Source organism: Excalfactoria chinensis, chromosome 15, assembly GCF_039878825.1.
Source record: "Excalfactoria chinensis isolate bCotChi1 chromosome 15, bCotChi1.hap2, whole genome shotgun sequence".
Lineage (NCBI taxonomy): Eukaryota > Metazoa > Chordata > Aves > Galliformes > Phasianidae > Excalfactoria > Excalfactoria chinensis.
The window spans coordinates 8,242,870-8,263,641 of NC_092839.1; the positions used below are offsets into that span (position 1 = coordinate 8,242,870).

The window sequence follows — 20,772 nt, forward strand, 5'->3', positions numbered from 1 at the left end:
AGGAAAGTTTTGTCAGAGTACAAAGGATAAACATTTCTGCTAACAAAAACTAGAGGTACAAAGAAAAGTGCATCATTGTATCCTTGACTTTTAGCACTTAATGTTTTTATTAAATCACTTCCTTGCACTTTCCTTCCTTAGCATGGCTTCTGGCTCGGCTCTTTTGTAAAGCATTATTCAAGAATCCCAAATGATCTTAGACCAGACAACACAAAGAATTACAACAGCTTGTGGAATGCTTCAGCCAAAAAAAGCCAAGGATGGCAGACAAGCACTCCTTTCCCTGCTTGATGCTTAACATCCTGGGAGGTGTAGCTAACAAAACAGATGCTGGTTTTTTCCTTTTTAATTATTTGCTGCACCTTATTAATGCAACTTAATTACAGTTCTATTGCCCCTTTCTTCCTCCCCACTCCCTCCCCTCAAAATTATCCTGTCACAAAAATACCTTCCAGCAGGAAGCTGTTGGGTCTGTGCCTGGAGTAAGTGTGGCTGCTTGGCAAAGAAAGCAGGTACAAAAACATGATCCATGAGGAACTAGGCATTTTCCAGTGTCCTACAGCAGGTATCAGTTGTGCATCTGGCTATACCAGTAACGTGGATAGGCAAACCCAGAGTAAGCTATAGCTGCTGTAAGTTTGGCGTGTTGCAATGGGGTTAAGCTCCATGCCAAGTACAGATCTGGCAATTGTACTAGGTTTTTTTAACTGTTCAGCATTTATAGTAGTTAAATCACAATGTTAGAATCCAAGCCAAATTCCTTACTATTAAGGGGTTGATAACTGATAAGGAGTAGAGGATGAGGGAGTCCCAGATAAAGGGGAGAAAGGGAAGATCTCTTATCTACAACATGGGGGGGAAAAAAAAAGTGGGGTGTGTAAGAGAGCCTAAATAACTCAAATAGCCCTTGCCTAGTTTTATACAGGCAGGGAAGAGTTGAAGTTGTATTAAGAGGATTTAGGCTCTTTCCAGAACAGATGAAAGGAGAGAGGGAAGAAACTAACTACAGAACATATGAGGTGTCCCAGGGTATTGCTGTGTTTCCTTCTCTGTTCATCCATGGTGGAAGGAAGCAGATCCGACTTCTACTGCATCTCTTGAGATAGGCTCCTAGTGAACTTCTGCCTGAGGATTTTCCAGTCTGTGCCATTTGGCTAGAACCACCTACTGTAGTAAGAATGGCTCGTCGGGGCACTTGTAGAGTTAAGAACAGACTGTGTGGTCATCCTTCAATGTACATTCATTGCATTTGAAAAGAAGACAAGGAACAAAAAATGGAATGGAGTTCACCATCCTGCATTTCCTCTGCCATAGACCCAGGCCACAGGGGATTGTTTCCTGCAGCACCTTTGGTGGAGTGCAAGATTTATCCATCCTCTGGCTCCTCCTCATTTACGCAGGCCTGTAGAGAAGAAAAAGTGAAGGCAGAATATTAATGTAGAACAAAACTTTTTTAACTTAAGGTAACAAACTGGAAATAATGAGGACAAAATTGTTTTGTTTTTCTGTTCCAAGTTTGTAAATATGGGTGACTACAGATAAGGAGTGGGATTGAGAAATCAGATACAATGTGGTTAAGTCATCTTAAAGAAGGGAAGAATATTATGTGTATACCAAACTTGAACACTCTGTAGTTAGAGTAGGGAATAGATGTGAGCCAAAGTGTTAGATTCATGTCTTGTGAGCCTTGGAGATGCATAGAACTTGGTTAGGGATTTTAAAAGCTAGGGATTGTCTCTGGAATAAAGTAGCTCTGTAAAAAAGCGTATCGCTGCAGTTTCAGTGCAGAAGCATCAGTATAAGCATATCTACTTCTGTAGCCAGCAGTAAAGATGAGAACGTTTTCAGCTGAATCATCACCTCTTAAACATGCAGCTTCAAGTTGACAGCCAGCAATTTTTATTTTATTTTTTGTTTGGGAGGGAAGTCTACCTAGAAAGAAAAGCAGAAGCATTTGTGTATGTGTAGCTTTTCTTTGGTTTTTGCCAAAGTGGGCTCTTTTTTTTTTTCCTGTTCCAGTAAAGGTTTCCTTTGTAAAGTGTTCTGATCATTAGAACAGTTAGGATTGATTTTTTGTTTTGTTTCCTCCTAAGGGAGTTTTAGTTTTTCCTGTTCCCTCCCACAGTGTTTCATACCTGTCTGCTGTACTGGAGAACCTACTTTCAACCTGCTCTGAGTGTTACCTGCAGTCTACTCCTGTAACTCTGCATGCCCACAGCTGCTTCATGCCAAAGGCTAGCAGGCTGACTGTACCATAGAAGATTAGGAGGTATCAAGGTGAGCAGTTACCAGTAGGAGCCTGTAATCATTCAGTCAACCAGTGTGTCCTGTTGCCATCCTGTCAGTGGTGAAGTCGGCATCTGATAAAAGTTGTACCCTTTGTTACCCTATGGCCTTTCAGTGAGGTAGATGTGAGGGAAGCAGAGTCAGTGAAATCAAGCTATGTAAACTAAAATCAAATTAAAGCTTTTAAGTTACTAATGTGATGTAGTTCTCAGTGTGTCAGATTGCAAGGATCCTGCCCATAGTATCAATACAAAACTGTGCTTTGCTGCAGATCCTGTAAGTGTGGTGTTCAAAGGTGGGGAGATATGTTGACTTTCTCTACGTCTTTAAAATAAATAGAGGCTACTTCCTGACATCTCAGTTCTTGGTTTTGCATTGAATGATGTCCAAAACTGTGCTACAAGACTTCTGCTTTATAACTGAGATGACATAGCATTGTTCCTTGAAACAAATTCAGAGAATAATGTCAAAAGAATGGCTACAGCCATGCTGACCAGTTATCAGGATGATCTGGACCTCCTGTTGTCATGGCAGACATTACAGCTTACTTGAAGACATCAGCCTTAGTAAGAAACTGCAAGGCTATGTTGGTTAACCCTTCTGCTGTTTTCAATAACTAATGTATTTTTGTGTGGTTAAGTATTTTCACTCAGTAACTTCTATCAAGACTCCTAATGTATTTTTACTGTTAAATACTTAGTGCAGTGTGTTGAGGTAAATTGCTGTGAGATTAAGGGCAATTCATCTACACAAAAGTGTTGTACAAGTCTACACTTGTACAAAAGTGTCAATTTTTTAAGTAAAAATAACAACTGGCTTTGACCACCTGTTTGGTTTTCCATGAACTTGAGCCTTGCACCTGAACTGAAGTCAAGTTCAGTAGTAGATTCAGAGATAAAAGCAGGCTGATAATAGATACTTCCAGGCTACAGCCCAGTTATCAGTAATAGTTTTTTGGAGATGATTTAATACAAGGCAAAAAGTTTATTTTAAAATGTCTTTCAGTGCTATGGGTGGAAGCTGAAGGCTAGAAATAGGGTGCACGTCTTCAACGCTGCAGTAGATTAATGTAACAGTCTTAATTTAAAAGCTATCTAACTCATAGCCTGGGTACTCAGTAAAGAAGCTACGGGGCTTGGTCTCACACGTAAACTATGCATAGCAGAGTAGGTTAATGTCATTGTTCTATTCAAATCCATAGATTTGAAGAGATAAGAGACTAGAGAAATATGCAAGGCTGGGGAGGATGCAGAGGAGAGGAAGGAATGTGATCTCTTCAGAGAAGGAGAAGTAAAACTGGTGTGAAGGCAATAATTCCATTGGACAGGGAATAAATTGAAGTGATCCTGTTTAAGAATTGTGGTAACAGGACTGTTTTCAGGGAGGAGCTGACTACCAGCAAATTTACTCTTAAAATGAAAGTGAGCTTTGCAACTGCAGAATGGATCTGGTTTCATGCAGGGCTTCCCTCAACAAAAAAAAAGGAAGAATAACTGAAAGCATGTGTTCCTTATCTGCTCTAGAAGGTTCAACTTGCAGGAAGCTGAATGTATTTATTGTTTTGCATCTTCTTTTAAAGATATAATATGACATGTATGCAGTCATTACATTAAATGATGAGGGCATTTGGCCCTCAGTGGCCCCTACTGCAAGACTCCAGATCGTCGTTAGCTCAGAATCAAGCATCTGCTCCTACTCCACTCCTGCATGTGGAAGAGAGGCAATAGCTAGTTCTGAATGAACAAGAATTTGTATTTGGTGACTGTTTGAAATTTATAGTGGGTCGCCTTATCTACTCCTCAGCAGCTGTTTTCACCTCCAGTTAGCCAGAAAGAAATATTATACTGTGCTGGCGGAAGCTATCAGTATGTGAGTGATGGTCTGAAGAATGGAAATGAGGAAGGGAATTATTAGTAGCTTACTTATTAAGACCCTTTTAAGGAAGTTTTGTGGTTCTAGTTTCTCAATGGGGGGGTTATAATCTTCCTGTACAGAAACCTTCATTTATAAGTCATAGCTTTTTTTAAAGGAATTGTCATTTTAAGAAAAAAAGAAGATACCCAAACGTCATACTGTAAAAATATACTACTGCATCATGCTAGTAAATCAGGGAGCTGCCTAAAGAAGTTCCGAAGCTCCTGCCAACTGTGGAAAATTCCATCTCACTGTTACAAAAATGAGAGAGAAATCAATACTTAATATCCTGTAGCATCTTTTCTAATAATGCCATTGCACGCCCAAAGTTACAGGGAATTTATCTGCTTTGCAGAAATGTCTTGTTCTCCTGGTTGTGTGCTGTGGTGACAAAGTGTGAAGTGAATTCTTATTGCATTAGAGAGCTGCATCTACCAATCTATTTTGAGGTAGTTTTTCTTCTCTCTACCCCAATTTTCTTTCCTATCCTCCCATCTTTTGGCAGAGCTCTTTAGTAACATTATTCCAAAAAATGAACCTTCCTTAGCAGTTGCTTTTAAAAATTTATGCACGTCGAACTGTCCTCTTGCAGCTCAATGTAAGAAGCATCAAAAGTTCAGATCTCATTGCTGCTTTAAACAGATAATGCCAGCCTTTATGTTTGAGAATCTCATTAATAACCAGCTTTCAAGTGGACTGCGTGAAAGCATGCTCTTGTGCCTCCAGCAGTAGAAGGAGATTAGCAGAGGGCAGAAGCTGGAATTTAATGTCTCTCTAACACACTGGCATGAGAGGAGCTGCTAGGATGACTGCCCTTCCAGCTCCCCCCTCTCCAATGAACTCTTGGGATGCCACATGCATACAAGTTACTGTTCTTCTAGGCAACAGAATTCCAACAAAGCTGAAACATTAAGAGCAAACGTGTCCTGCGTACAAACTGTCTAACACTCATTTTAATTTGGTGGTGTGATAGTTTCGTTACTTACAAGGTCTCTAGAAGCACAGACAGATACAGGGAGACTCTGTATGCAAGATGGAGTCATATTTAACGCTGCCATTATTAGAACATTCTGCCCTCCTTCCATAGACATGCCCAATCATCAAAACTGCATTGGTGCATAGGTCTAAGTTCAGCTGCAACTGCCCACAGAGCTAAGGTATGGCTTGAACATCTAGCAATTGCATGTATCTTATCCCTGTAATTCAGGCTTAATCTGGTGTGCCTCCGGTGGCGCAGCGGTAGAATTCCCGTTTGCAACACCAGGGGGCCCGGGTTCGAATCCCCTCCTGTGGAGCAGGGGGTAGAAGTGCCGCTCTGCTACACAGAGGGCTCGAATCCCGGGAGTTGGACTCGATGATCTCTAAGGTCCCTTCCAACTTGCACAATACTATGATACTATGACATACCGTTATTCAACTTTATATTTGAGAATTGTATTCTGCTATTGCTATGACTTATTCTACACATTCACCAAGGCTGACTTCTCCCTCCTCATGGTTCCTACCTGTACCTGCACAGATAGCACTAGTTGTTAAGAAGTCTCTGTTCGCTTTCTTCAAGAAAAATGCATCCATTAGCTTGCTTATAGTAATGTCCTGCAGCTAGCACGTGTGTCCCTTCAAATTACACTGTCATAAGCTGAGCATGGCAACACAAGCTTCACACTTGTAAGCAGGAGCTGAGCAGAGATGGTTTCACCCTTTCTGGTGTTCTGCAACTTATTCATTCCTTGCATGCCTGAAGAGCCTGCTGGGCAAATCAACCTGTGAGAAGGAAAACCCAAACCCATGGCATCCTTGAGCCATCAAATGCAGAGGCATGCACTGCCTCTTAGCATAGGAGACAATACTTACAGGTATGTCTGCTTGAACAAAAGGTTGGTGGGTTTTTCATTGACATGGTAGAGAGGAAATGGATCAAATCCACCAATGAAATCAACTGAAAAAAAATTAAAACTCAAATAAATAAACAAACATGGCCAGAAAGTTAAAAGGAAATGAAAGGAAAAGTAGGTGTGTGTCATGGCATAACAAAAAAATCAGAGACAGAAAGGAAGAAAGGAAAAAAAGAAAGAAAGATTTTTCAGGTATGGATTGCCAAGTGGAAAGTTCTTTTCATGGATCTCTTAGGACAGATAGTATGTCAAGGAGGAGATTCTGCTAGAACCAAACTAAAACAAGACTCCAAAAAAATGAGTGAACCTCCCTCAGTCTTCTTGGGTATTGCCACCATACTGTGACTTTGTATGATAACTGAGCTGACAAAGCCCCAGCCATTCAAACACATGCTGAAAGAATTCCTTTCCTTTTTCCTGGGGACTGGCTTGAGACTAAATGCCAGCAGAGAAGTTGGCAGTAGAGTAATCCCCGTGAAGGTTATACAGTGAAGTGGGTATTTTATTGCTCCACTTGTCTTTCCTGCAAGACAGACTGCAGCAGCTTTGGAGAACCGTAAATAATACTCCATTATCTTCAGTTCTGATATTTTTCAGGTCCCCTCTGCCAACTCAGTTTCTTTTAATTGTGTGCAAAAAGAAACAACGCTTCCCTTCTCCAGCATTCACAAAAGGGCAATGTAACTAAGCAAGGAATGCTTTAAGTGACAGTTCCCTTAGTAACCATGGAAGAATTTTCCAAGTCTCTCTTCGTTTGCCTGAAATTAGGCCAAGTCTGTATTACCAAGCTGACCAACATAGCTGGATCAGTAGGGGTTAGATGTGGTGCAATTTGTGACTGACCTTGCAGAAACCTGTAATGTTTATCCACTGTTTGGTGCTGAGTTAGGGGATCTTGTTTGGAAGTATGAAAGCTATCCCATTCAAATGCCATTTAAATATAACTGGAATGTTGCAAGTATATGAATGCCTTTTCCTTTCCTGAAGGTGGCACTATCATTTTAGACTTTAGCTAACAAGTTTGAGTATTTATTTTAAACAAAGAAACAATAGAAAAAAAAACATACTAAATATCTATGATGGGGAAAAAAAACCTCTGAAAATACATTAAGAAACTCAAGGACAATGTATCCTCACAAATTCCATATTAATGAATAGCTTCATGCTGATACTGTGATTCTGGAACTGTGAGTTAATGGGAAGTCTGAAGAGGTTCTAAGTATATTGGGCTGATAATTCCTTGTAGTTCCAGTGAAACTTTTAGTTTTTTTAAGTAGTTAAGAAAAATTTTAAAGCTTTTTTTAAAAAAAGATGCTAACTGTATTACACCTCATTCAAAAACGTCTAAACTAGAAAACCCTAAGCACAAAATCTTCAGTTACCGTCTAGGACCTTGCACAAACAACAGTCATTTCAACTAAGCATCCTATTGCGTCCCTTAAAAGTCTTAAGTATGGATCACTGATGCTACCACCAGTATATCTCAGTACACTAGCATGTCTAAAATATTCTTACCCGCAGTTTGGCATTAGTAGATCCCTACTGCTGTGTTTTCTCATGAAAATCACGTTAGCATGAGCTTCCTGATTAATGTGCCTCAGCACTTATAATTACTCCATGCTGCATATCAAAGGAACATTTAAAGGAAACCACAAATGGAAAAGAAAATTAAAACGCAGCTCAAATTTGTTCGGGTCACTGGAAGGATCTACCAGTGTGAGTGTGAAATATTGATGGTTTGTCACTGTTAATTATTCAAGCTGACATTTTAACTCCAAACAGAGAAACTGGGAGGGGAAAAGAATTTGTTAGTGGGAAAAAAAACAACCAACCGTATCCTGAAATTTACAGCTCTGCATTTCTAGATAATGCTTCTTCCCACACGATTGCCTCTCCCCATCCTAAAATAAGCCCTGTTGAGTTGTTACTTAACAGTATTCAGACGAGGCTCAGAATTCAAGCTATTTAGCAAACCAGGGAGCTATATGGTAATTTTTAAGATATTACTTACAATGTAACACCTTCACTAAAGGCGCTTTCAAGTTCTGAACAAATGTTCAATAAAGCCAGTAGAGTTGGAGAAATGAGTTCAGCCATGTAGGAAACAGTCAAACACGAGGACAAGTCAGATAAGTAACATATCTCATCTCACCCATGTGAAACCAACATTCTTCACACACTTTCAGATATCCAGTTGAAAGCTGTCATTTTTCAGCTAACATCCATACAACAGAGCTACTTGCACTAAAGGAAGTGATAATTGGATATAAAGTCTTTGAATCAGATCCTGACCTAGAGTAAACTGGCCTAGACCCACTGATTTCATTAAGGCTATTCCAATTTAAACATTCTGAGAGTTCAATAATGAAGGCAAAACGCTGCCACTGGAATTAGATTGCACATTCATTTGAACTCTGTGCATCCATTCTTTTGTTGATGAAAGTACTGGTCTCAAGGGGAGTTTTAGAAGGGCAGTAATCCAGGCCCAGGCTATTGGTATCTGCATAGATCCTACAGACTCGATCATCCATGATTTCTCTCAGTCTTCTTTTCTGACTCATCATAGTGAATACATGACACTTGAGAGATCTGTCTACCAAACAAAATGGAGTCAGCTCCCTCATCCTTCCTGTGATTCACATATTTTACTTTTGCTTTTAAATTAGGGTCATGTTGGTTCTTGGCAACAAATCTCATTTTCTGCTTTATCCTCATATTTTGGCACATGATACTCATCAGGAGGCCCAGTTAAATATCTGGCTGTATTCTTTGCCATAGGTTCTCCTAGTTACATTTCAGTTGTATTACTCTTCAGCTGTAGAAGCTTTGTGTTTGTGTGTGTGTGTGTGCGCGCTGAAGGAGTAACTAGATGACTCTGTCCAACACTTAGTGACATGGGGAAAAAATATCACAGAAACGTAGCCAGTCTTCAAAAGTTAGGTACTACCACATTGTGTGGATGGAGAAAGGGAAAGAGATCTGATGGCAACTCATTCTTGACATATGAACATCTAACAGAGGAAAAAAAAAAAAAAAAATTAATAAAATCTGTGCCAAAGAATCTGTTGATAAATACTTACAGCTGTCTTCTTCTTCTGTAAAAACACTAACAACGTAACAGGCGTAGACAAAACCCACCAGCTAGAAAATAGAGAGAATAAATCATTTCAGCATCAATCTTGCAAGGCTGGTCAGAACTTACTTGGCATGATTTTAGCAGCCAATATTTATTCTCTGCTTGGCAGCACTACTAAAATGATGTAGCCAAGTCATATTTATTGGTAAGGTATGGAGTACAGACATAGGTTTAGATGAAGACTCTGCAGGGAGCACATCCAGAGCTCAAAACTAAACACTTGCACAACCCATCTTCACCTTCACTGTAGAGACCTGCTGTTGCCAGAACAATTGGGAAAAACATGGGCTGGCTTTTTTGATACTTGAACTACCGTGTTAACTCTTAGTAAGAAGTGATGGGGATGTGCAAGTGTGCCTGATATCTGCATATAGGACAGAAACACAGACATACAGAGTTAGATGTTATTAACAGGAACAAGAACTCATCAGCTTTGTATTTCTGTAATAAAAGGCATGGAAGGGTAGAGAAGTTACTTGGGTGTAGGAGTTACTAGCAAGATGAGAGTAGTTGTTATGCAGATGAGATGACAGAAACTTAGTTAACCAGAAAATCAGTGATGTACCAGCAGTAACATTCAGAACTACTGAGGTCTTCTGTAAGTTAGGCTTGGAGATCAAAATTCATTGGAAGAAAATTCCAGTCTTACTTTAGGTCCACATTTTCTATGTATTTTTCTGTCTATGGAGAATAAACGCTTCTGCGTGAGGTAATCAAGCCTTGGGCATGCAAAGTAAATGGGTTGGAGCACAGTAAAAAAACAAGGCAATAGCAAAGGTTTTAATTCACACATTGCACAGGCTATCAGGAAATTGCCATTTCCTAGGAACCAGATAGAAACAGGATCAGTAAAACAATTGAGTGCCTCTCAAGTAACACCTTTCCTGGCATGGTGTGACCATCACGGCAACTGATTGCTCAGAGCAACACTTAGAGCAGAAAACATGAGTGAACATTAAAGAGCACTTTATGGCGACCTGGTGAATCTGTGCCTAGTTGTTAGTCTGTAGAAGTTCTAACACGTTAGAACTGCCTCATTTCATTTCAGTATCAAGCTTCTACCCAGTCTGAACAGAGAAACAAGCTCTTGGTACAATGGGAGTTAAACATTCTAGATCCAGCAAGGTTTTATTTTGCTCTGCCTTCTTTCTGTTAATCAAATATCCTCTCCATCCTTCATTTTACATCTTCACATAACACCCCACTTAGCAGTATCTTGGTTGACAGTAACTGTATTAGTAAAGTTATTGTGAGACATAATTGTTTTCCACTGTGAACTCAATTTTCTTGAACAAGAGTTAGAATGTAACATACAGTGACTCACTCTATGGGAAGACAGAATGATGCATGGTGAACCCAGAAAAGTAGAGTCCATTCATTTTTAATATGACAGAAACATACATCACACTAGAAAACAAAAGGCAAGTTAATGAGATTTCTACTGGGGAGTTATAAGGTATCCTTGATTTCCCATGCTCTCCCAGACAAAAAACACCTCATTTGAAGGAAATGGAATATTTTCATAGCATCACTAAGCCTTGTATCTCCTTTACAATCTCCTATAATCACATAAGAGACAAGCTAGTTCTCTCTTTTGTTTTCAGTGAAACTTATCAAAACATATCCCAGTACCTTGGTGGAGAAGAGGTGGCTCTATGCATTCAACATTTCCCCTGTTGTGCATTTTCAAAACTAGTGCTGCTTCACCCTAAGTCTGTATAAACTACAGCATACCTTGCTCGGAAAAAGGTCCTTTCAGACATTCTAGAAACTGCAAGGCCACATGTATTGACCAGTTGATTTTACCTGCTGAATTCGCTTCCAAATAGCGCCAGTGCTTTTTAAAAGCAAACAAAACAAAACAAAGATCAGAACAGTCAGATGTCTTCTTCTCATGCTTCTATTATGCTTCCAACAACGGCTTCGTTTTCCTTCTTCCAGCCGTTGCGCTCATGGCGGAGCTGGCCGTGGTGCTGAAGCGGGCCGTCATTGGCCAGCCCCAGCTGCCAACCCCAGCCAAGCGACTGTAAGCCAGCAACGCCAAACCCTTACAAATGCTACCGGAAAAATAAAATGCTTCAGCTTAAAGCCGGCACAGCATTCAGTGGACGTCTAAGCACTTTTCTGCATGCTCTTGTCTCTGCTGTGTGTTTGCAGAATCAAATGAAGAGAGTGGTCACTCACGTTCTTTGCAGTTGCTCTGCCATGTATATTTAAGTTTAAAGATCCAGCATTTTGTGTTTCACAAGATATAATGTCAATGCATGTGGTTTACATGCACACACATATCCAAGCAAGAAAGATGCATCTTGAATGTATGCTCTGATTTCAAGGAAATCCTAGGGAAGTCTTCTCTTTTCCCAGAATTTCCTGTCACACCTCAGAGTATAAGCTTTGGATTAAATACCATTCAAAATGCATCTCTGAATCCATCCACTATTACTGTATGCTATAATACATACACATCAACCTTATCTAAGTTTGCAATTTCTGATATCCATTTCAGGATACTCCTAATTCCAGCTCCATTTGAGTGAGGAGTTTTGTTTTTATTTAGCTCCTGACGGTTTTAAAATGACTTGATTGACACTTAATATTTTCTTGCATTGACCTGATAACCCATTCCTTCTTGACAAGAGTTTCATCAATAATGAATTGCTTATTCAATCTATTCTCTTTTTATTCAAAAAAATCTTGAAGCCTGTCCAGAATGGGATAGTTTCAGTGATAAATGAGAGAAGAAACAACAGAAATATGAACTGGATTTTCATTGGCTGACCTAAACTATAATTTAAAATTTCACCTCAGGGATAAAGAGAACTCCTGGGACTCCCTGCATCTTGCCTCCTACATGAATTGTGAATGAATGATAGTTAGAGAGGAGGAATGCCATTCCCATTATGTGGTCCCTTTCACTGGAGGAGTCTACTAGAACATGGAACATGTAGTGAGCAGACTCCAAGAGGTACCAGTGGTGCCTTTCTGATTTCATTATTGAAAGAGACACTTCAAGCCCCCAGACATCACGAAGGTTAGCAGCAATTAACACAGAAGAAAGCTGCACAGAGGCCAAGAATACGGAAGCAACTTCACTCCTGCTCAGTACAGAATCTTTGTTGCTGATTTCAGTAAGGACTTCATTTTAAGTTCTGCTATCCAAGGGAATAGCAGTAATTTTTAGATCTTTACAGATTATATAGGGGAGGTGGAAGAGGAGGAAACAAACCTACTGAACTTGTGAAATACTGAAAAGTCAGTGAGGTACAATGACACTAAGCTATTGCTCTCTAATTCCCCAAAGAATGTTCTTGGGCTTCAGCCCCTGCTGCAGTTTCTCCACGTGCTCTGTGTTCAGTACCAGCTTCCTCCAGGCTTCACAAGTATCCGATTAAGCTTTTTATTAGGAACACATGTTGCAGACAGGTGTGTTCTGTCAGTTTGTCAGACAGCCTGGGAACACACACACTGTTGAGCAAGAGAGGATGAATATGGGATGTCCCAAGAATTCTTTGGGCAAATCAGCAAAGCAAGAAAGGCAGAGATGACAAGTGTACCCAAAATTACAAAGAAAAGAAACTCATTCCTCAGTCGTCTCTAGTAACTTTTTAATAGCAAGTGGAATAATGCTCACAGAAAAGAAGAACTGAATTAAAGTGCAGGAGCCACTAACACTGAGTTACAGGAAGAACTAAAGAAACAGACCATCTGGCTGCAAGTGTACAAAATACATGAAAAATGGGAAGACAAATTTTAGGAGGTGTTACCACTGCTTGTGTAAAATCTCAGCTTTAGATTTACATCTGTCCTAGTAAAAATTCCGGGCTCTTCAACTCTTCTCTCCAGAGAAAAGAGAAACCTGCAATTCCTTCTTTATTCCCCCACCACCACAAAGAGTTCAGAGTCTTCTTCAGTGCAAACAAATTCCATGTTTCACTTTTAATCAAAGCTAAGGAAGCATATATGTTCTCAGTGCTATGACCAGATAGTCAAATGTAGCAAAATCCTTTGATTCCCTGACCTTCTTTACTTTTTGGATGCAATCACAACCACTGAAAACCTAACTTCTGCCAACAGCAAAGCATCTCTTGCGCCTTGCTTCTCACATAACATCTGCTGTCAAAGCTTGCATTGCTGCCTTCCTGGGAACCTTCCAACCTGTCAGTTGGAGTGAAAACAGCCGACAGGCAGGCAGGGGGAAGAGATTTCCAATTTCCATCCCATTCAATGGAGCCTCAGGAAAAGCCTAACCCTCCCCACTCCCAGAACTACCATATGGATAGCCTAGAGCTACACCACATATTTCAAAACCAAAAATCACTCCTCTTCCTGCTGGCTCGCAAGATGGGGAGATGCGAGATAAATCCTTGCTAAGAATACAAAACAGATTTTTTGACAAACCGGTTGCTGTTGCATTTCCTGATTGGGTTGGTAGGATTAGATTTATGGTGACATTTCTGTACCAGTACAGATTCGAAGAGGTTTTGTTCTAACAAGTTTTTTTGTTTCTTCCAATATCTTCTATGCTAAAGCACCAAGCAAGATTTTCATACTAGGCCATACAGCTATTCATATCATGTGTTGACTGATATGCCCACGTTTGATCCCACTCCAGACTAAAGCAGTTGCTTTTGCCTTCAAGGAATACAGACAAGCTCTAAACAAAAGTAGACTGAGACCTTATGCATGCTCTTCAAATGTATGCACAGGAGTGGGATAATACAGTCACAGCAGGGGTCAAGATGACAGCCATCATTGTCATTACCATTAGGACTAAGGTTTACTTTCTTTCTCCTTTGGCATATAAGATCAAATTCAGCAAGATTAACTCAGTTTTTCTCCAGGTACTATGGTGCACTATGCACTATAGTCCTTCAAAACTCCCAAGGAATTGGTATCTCCAGAAAACAAAAAGCTCCTCAGCAAGATACAGCGTAATTAAAGAACACTGACATTGCACTGCTGTATCAGGAATTTTAATAAAATAAATAAATAAAAATCAAATTCTAAAAACCCTTAAAAAAAGCAAAAACCAACAGAAGAACACAACAATTTTGCCTGTCCCTCTCCCTTTTTTAACCAGGTGCTGACTATTCAGATCTCAAAAGTGCAGGAGGCAAGGAAGGAACCAGGTCACATTCATCAAAGCATCCCCTGTGCTTTCAGTTCCTAGTCATGTTTTTGTAGTATTGATCCAGCCTCTCTGTCCGCCTTCTTCACAGTACCTGCCAGGCACTCTCTGGGAAGAACAGCAGCCTGTAATAAAATCTGCCTTAAAATGAGATAAAGGGAACAGAAAAAATACTGTCAGGGATCAAAGGGTTTGACCCTTAGAGACTAAAATGGGAGAGAACTGGCTGTTTTCAGGCAAAGTCTGAGTGAGAATATGAAAAAGTTTTTTCTGTCTTTCCTCAGCAAAGCAGGGAGAAGTAGTTCTATTTTCCCAACTACATGACAAAACGATATGAGTATTTCAGAGCTGGCAGGAGCTACAGACCTGAGGCTTCAATATTCTACTTTTATTACAGGACAAGTGGAAATTTACCTCAGTCTGTACAGCTCAGCCCATGTGGCTTTCTTGCATAAGAGTACTGTATTCTCATTTCCAGAGTTTAGGATGCAAAAGTCTACTGCAACTGAAGTATCAGAGGGAAAGACAGAGAAAATATTTACCTACATTCCACTGTATCTTAGTTTCCTCTTCTGTTTCCCTGTCTTTCTCATCCAACTTGGGATTATTTGTTGGCCAAGCTTCTACCTGGGGCACAAGTGCTTGTATCAGTTAGATGTGCAGGAAGAATGCTAATAGTGACACACTTCTGCACTTTAAGTCCACTACTGGGAAGTTCTGATTTCAAAGGCTGTCACTTGCTTCACCAAACTCAGGAACAGCACCATGTCATCAGCATCAATCCTGTTCCAGATAATAGCTCTTAAAGAAAACAGCTTCTAATCTTTTGGATACCTAGGTTTCCTCATACAAATGCATTGAAACAACTCAAACATCCTTTGATTTGGATCATCTTCCCTGAAGGAAAACTCACAGAATATTAACAGCCTGTATAGAAGCCAGGGAGCCCATCCAACTCAGGAAACAGGAACTTCTCTCTCTGCCTGGTTTGTGTGACATAGCCAGATTGGAGTCTGAGTCTCGCCTGCTCCCTGCAGTTCACTGGGTCACATGGATTATCCCAGCTAATAGGAAATACAGGACAAAGGCAGTAGAAATTTGTACCAAAAAAAATGTGTAGAGAAGTATTTGGAACTCCAGAAGCTTGGAGTTTCTCTGTACTCCTTTTTAAGCCAAAACTGAAAGCTGAAATGCACATATTTCATCTGTCCCTGCCAGTTTGTACTTGAAGCCACTAACCACAAAGTAACAAATCGAAGCAGATTAGAAAGATGTGGGTTGCTAACATCACTACAGCTACAAAAGGCAAGAGCACCCATGAAATAATGCAGACAGCGGACCTTTTCCTTCAGTTAATTTTACAGACAAATGAGAAGCAATTTATTAACAGTGAAGATTAAGGATGCTGAACTACTGCAGAGTATTTAAAGACTATGGAAAACACAGACGAGGAAAGAGTCAATAGAAATATTTAATGCACATCTTAAGTGTCAGCAGAAATAAAACTTGCTGCTTTCTGTTCTTCCTTAAAGCCTATTTCATTTTCTGGCAGTGAGGATTCCCCCCTTGTTATTTCTTCACAATAAATACATGCATTTTTGTTCCCTTACCCATCACCAAGTCACATAGAACAGAAGAAATCCTTCTTCAGAAGAGTCTCTGTCCATATTAAAACACAAATTTCCTCACTCCAACAGGGATACAGAATGATTTGTTATCGGATGGTTGTGTAATGCATAACTTCATTATATTTCACCTATTTGTTTCCAAATCTTCATAGTAATGTTATTCACAAGAGAGAAGAATATTTACAGAGGCTTTTGCAATCAGATGATGTAAAATCAGTGGAAAGTATAGGCCACTCATGCACCTGGAAACAAAACAGCATCACCTCAATAACCACTGCCCTGTGGCACTCTCAGCACTGTACTCACCGCAATCAGGATCTGGAAGGAGCTGTGCATGACCTCAATGTATCGATACTCCAGCGCACAGCCTATCACGGAGATATAGGAATGGCTATCCAGTCCTGTGATGCCAGACATTGAAGCCTCCTTCCTTACACAGCCAGGACCGTTTTCACTCCACCACGACTGGTGCCGGGAGATGTTAAATGTCAAGAGCTCACTGTCCTGAAAAATCGCAAAGAGATCTCCAGTTACTCTGAGAGTATCTGACATGCTGCATTAAAATCAATGGAAACAAAGTTTTTGACATCCCCACTCTCAAGAAATGCTATCACAGATCAAAATACATTGGTCTTATATTCATTATTAAAAAGCATCCTGATAAAAAGAATAAATCACATGCTATGGGTATGCTCTTCTGAGCACTGGAAGCAACTCAGAGAAGGAAATGAACTTCATACCCCCAGAGTGAATTTCAAAACCCAACAGATCTTTCTGTGGTCCTAGCTTTTAATCCATCCAACAAGTTCCCCTACCATTTCCAACTGTCCAATTTCCTTCCACACTTTTAACATATGGTGTTTCTGCCTCTCCTGTTGACCTTATGCACTGCCAGCCTCAGGTCAGATTACCCAGCTGAGCTGGCCTCACAGTGATGACTGCAGCTTCTGACAAACACTTTCCCAGGAATTCCTTATCAACTCAACAGGCCTTGCTTTGTACTTATCTTTGCTAATTCGATAACCAGTGCCATTGTGAGTAGTGCAGGAGATGTGTGTGCAAACAGCTTGCTCATTTAAAAGTGACAACAGTCTTGAGCAAAGAGTGATACCTGCTGTTATGCCCAAGAGTGTTTGGGGATTTTGAGCTTATAGGACAAAGCAAAGCCCTCCTCCAGATGGAAAAACACAAACTGAGAACTAGCAGGGAGGCACAGGAAAGATCAACCACATCACTGCAGAGATAAGTGCACAGTGCTGGGTGCCCAGCATCACTCCAATGCAAAATCAACAACGCTGTTTGACCACGGGACAGCATAAGGGACTGGAAGTTTTATTCTGAAGGATAGATTGCAACACAGGTCAGGCAGAGAATCCATGCATCTCTACTGGGTAGAAATAAATATTGGATATATACCCAAAGTAAAATGTTTAGTTCCTATCTATATACTACATAGCACTCTCTTATTAGTCCTACATGCTGCCTGAAGGAAAGAGGCAGCTCCCAAAAATGCAGCAGTCCAAGCCTGGGGTATTCACACTTAGGAGAAACCTAATGGGGCAGCTCCACAGCCTTGGTTCCCCATAGAGTCCCGAGGGAACAACAGCCAGAGCAGCTAACCCATGCCCCTGTCTGAATCACCGTCAGGAGAGAGCTCATCTCCGCTGCCAGTAGAGGGAGCTGAGCCAGGTAGGCCTGCAGATATATTTTCATGTGTCTGCATTCATAACCAGGGGCAAATCTGAATTATAAGAGCAGACAATGAGAGTGGCAGCCAGATGACTCGTGAATAGAACCAACCGCCCCAGTACGCACATCATGTAGGAACCCTCCACTGCAACACAGATACTCAAAAACAGTTTGCAGAGCTGTTATTAAAATATGCTGCAGGAAGCACATGTTAAGAAATGTGGACAATTAAGTGAGAAGACAGCTGCCAAGTTCCCAACATAATCACTACAACAGATGGGATGTGTTTTACAGTAGATGGAGGAGGGCACGGAGATGAAGTATGGCACCAGAGCAAAATCAGTCTGAATAGCAAAGGAAAGACAATAGAGAAGATTTAACAGTTGGAAATGTAAAGAGATCTGTCTGCATTTTAAAGGCTGAGAGGAATAATGAGATTGGCAGCTCCAGGATAACACCCAGCGCGAGGTGTCCTGCTATCTACATTTCAAGAGACAGTTTCCTCTTCTATCTTCTCACACTTTTAGCAGAAATGACTTCAGCCTTTTCCCCCAGCTGGGCATTGCTCTTCAGTGGTCCACAGAGATCCCATCTATAGACCAAATTACAGCTTTTCTGCAAAGCTTGCTCTTTCTCTCCCAGCTTTGCATGTTCTGAGATGCATGGATTTTCCCACCTAGCAGCCCAGCCCATGGTATTCCCAGCTCCTTTCAGGAGAATTCTTGCATGTTTGGAAAAAATAAGGAACTCGCTTTTCTTCTTGATTCTCCGTATCATCAGTGCTTATAGGTTTCTTGTTGTATTTTTTTTTTTTCTGGCTTAGCTCTGTTGCAAAAGCAAAGAGCTTGTTTGTGAATTAAGCATGAAAAAGCAGAACAAGCGCTAGGCTGAAGATAAACAGGTGGAAGGACAGTAGGTCCTGAAAGCCTAAAAAGCAGTCACTACTTTTCACTTACAGTCACACTTCAGCTCCATCCAAAACTTATTATACTCCAGTTTAGAGCAGATCGGAAAAAAGGAGCCCATTTGAATTCTGAAAGTACAACGGCTTGCACACATGAGCCATTCTTCTCACAGATATAACACAAATACTGATTGCACACTGGAGCTGTGCATGCCCTCAGGTTCACAGCGCAGACACCTTTCTGAACATGCGTCTGCCTGCATCACTGCAGGGCACAACGACAGTGCAAATGAAAGGAGCTCAACAAGCAAAGCAGTGCTGGTTCCTTTGCTTGTGTCCCTGGATGGATCTCCTTGGAGGATACCTGCATGAATGAGGCATAATAAAAGAGCATTCAAGGAAATCAGTTAATTGACCTTCTGTTGTTCGGTGCTTGCTAAGAGATGAGGAAAACAACCCTAGGATGTCTCCTGTGATTTGCCAGCTTCATTTGTGAGGAGATGGTTAAAGAGAAATGAAACTATAAAATAAGGTACACTAAAACCATGAGAAAAGGATCAATCACAAGAAAATTTAGGAAACAGCTGTTTCCTCAAACCTGTCTGTAAAGCATTTGAAGTCTAAACACACTGAAATACTCTTAAAAACGGCATGCGACTTGAAAGATACTAATGAGTCCCAGAAGGGAGCAAGCCCTGCTGTAGGGAGAGAATGAGCTGTGTAACCACACTCCCCCTCGTTTCTTGACAGGATGCTATTTGAAGGGCTATCGCTTCCTCTTTAACCTTCAGCCTCCAGAGAAATACGAGCAAAGAGCGATACAAGCTCCTTCCCAGGAGCGTGTTGAAGGCCAGCCAAAAATCACATTTCTCTCTGAACTGCTGTAGCACCTGGTTGCTATCCATCTGCCATCAGTGTGAGAAGGAAGATGACAGCACTAAAACTGTAGTGCCTACCTTTTACCGACTCTGTTTTCTGCTCCCGGCTTCACCCCACTGTTTCCCATGGGGAAACTCACACCTCGCTCTGACACTCAGGGAAGACAGCTGTGTTTTGTAAGCTTGCTTCTAAAATATTCTTATTCTGAAAGATTTTTTCTAAAAAGAGTTTTTTAAGGGATTAATCAGAGATGGTTTCACATCCAGCTAACAGCCTTCTGAATTCCCTCCCCTGTATTTCCTTAATTACCAGACAAGGCAGCATTAGAATGGCTCAGGAAACAAGGTGAACCCTGTATGAGAGCTTCCACAGATTGACAGCAGAATCGTTTTACATCTTTTAAGTTGGGAATATTTTTATCAGATGGGGAAAAAGTAATGGTTATCTGCAGAACATCACGTGTGCTGAATAGCCTCAGTGTGCTGAATAGCCTCATCGTCCTGAGACAATGGAGAAGCACTTCCATGGGTTCTCAGCAGTCTTGCTGACAATGCCACAGCACCTGGAGGGCAAAGCTCAGGCTTCCAGTGTCTAAATTGAGGTGGAGTTGCGAGGCAATTGTAGCTACGCACACATTTATCCATCCATCCTCCTCTGAGGATTTATTCAGTTACAAAATCATCCCAGAGATGCCATCCAGATTCTCTAAAATAAAAATAACCTCCCCCTGCAACCCTCCATCCCCGTTCTCCCCTTCCCCTCCCCATCATCTGGTTCACAAGGGTTTCCTTTTTCTTCTTGTTTCAAGAGGAGATTTAGACCACCATGGCTCTGAATTCAAACCAGAGGAATGGCAGTCAGGATAGCAGCCTATCCGGGAGTCCCACCAAGCACAGTGATACAAAGCAGCAGTACTGGACTTCTAGGGACAAGATTTCCCCCACATGCTACAAGTGTGCTCAGAACTCTGTGCAGAGACAGAGGGAAAGCTGCCAAGAGCCTCTCCGAGGTATATCACCATCTCACTGCTGGTGCTGAGAAGCAGCTTTTCAAATCCAGACTGCTGCATCTCCTGCCTGCTCAATGGCAAGGCACTTCCAGTAAAGCTGACATATGCTGACACACTTAGAGGCCTTCCCAGCAACAAAGGAAGTGTTTTCTTAGACACCTGTGCAGACCTATTTCTGTCTGTCCACCTAATGAAGTTTTCCCATGCCGTACTCTGCACTCCTTTATTGCTACTACGAAAAGATGGCAAGATTAAAAATAACAGGATTAAAAGAATGGAAGTCAGGCCAGTTGAACTCTTCCAG

General features: G+C 41.0%; 1 protein-coding gene across 3 annotated transcripts in view; it reads right to left on the minus strand.

Annotated features, from left to right (window-relative positions):
- Nucleotides 1–330: 330 nt before the first annotated feature.
- Nucleotides 331–20,772, minus strand: part of NKAIN4 (sodium/potassium transporting ATPase interacting 4) — a 44,817-nt gene continuing 24,375 nt past the window's right edge. Inside the window, exons 4-8 of one of the 3 annotated variants that reach the window (XR_011905365.1) lie at nucleotides 16,294–16,491; nucleotides 9,176–9,236; nucleotides 6,055–6,139; nucleotides 1,861–1,932; nucleotides 331–1,402 (exon numbers count right to left, since the gene is read on the minus strand). Coding sequence is in view for 2 of the 3 variants with exons in the window: in XM_072350244.1 (XP_072206345.1) it covers nucleotides 1,393–1,402; nucleotides 6,055–6,139; nucleotides 9,176–9,236; nucleotides 16,294–16,491 (354 nt within the window). In the remaining variant the exon portion in view is untranslated. The remainder of the gene's footprint in view (nucleotides 1,403–1,860; nucleotides 1,933–6,054; nucleotides 6,140–9,175; nucleotides 9,237–16,293; nucleotides 16,492–20,772) is intronic. The other 2 variants (XM_072350244.1, XM_072350245.1) reach the window with 2 other exon arrangements.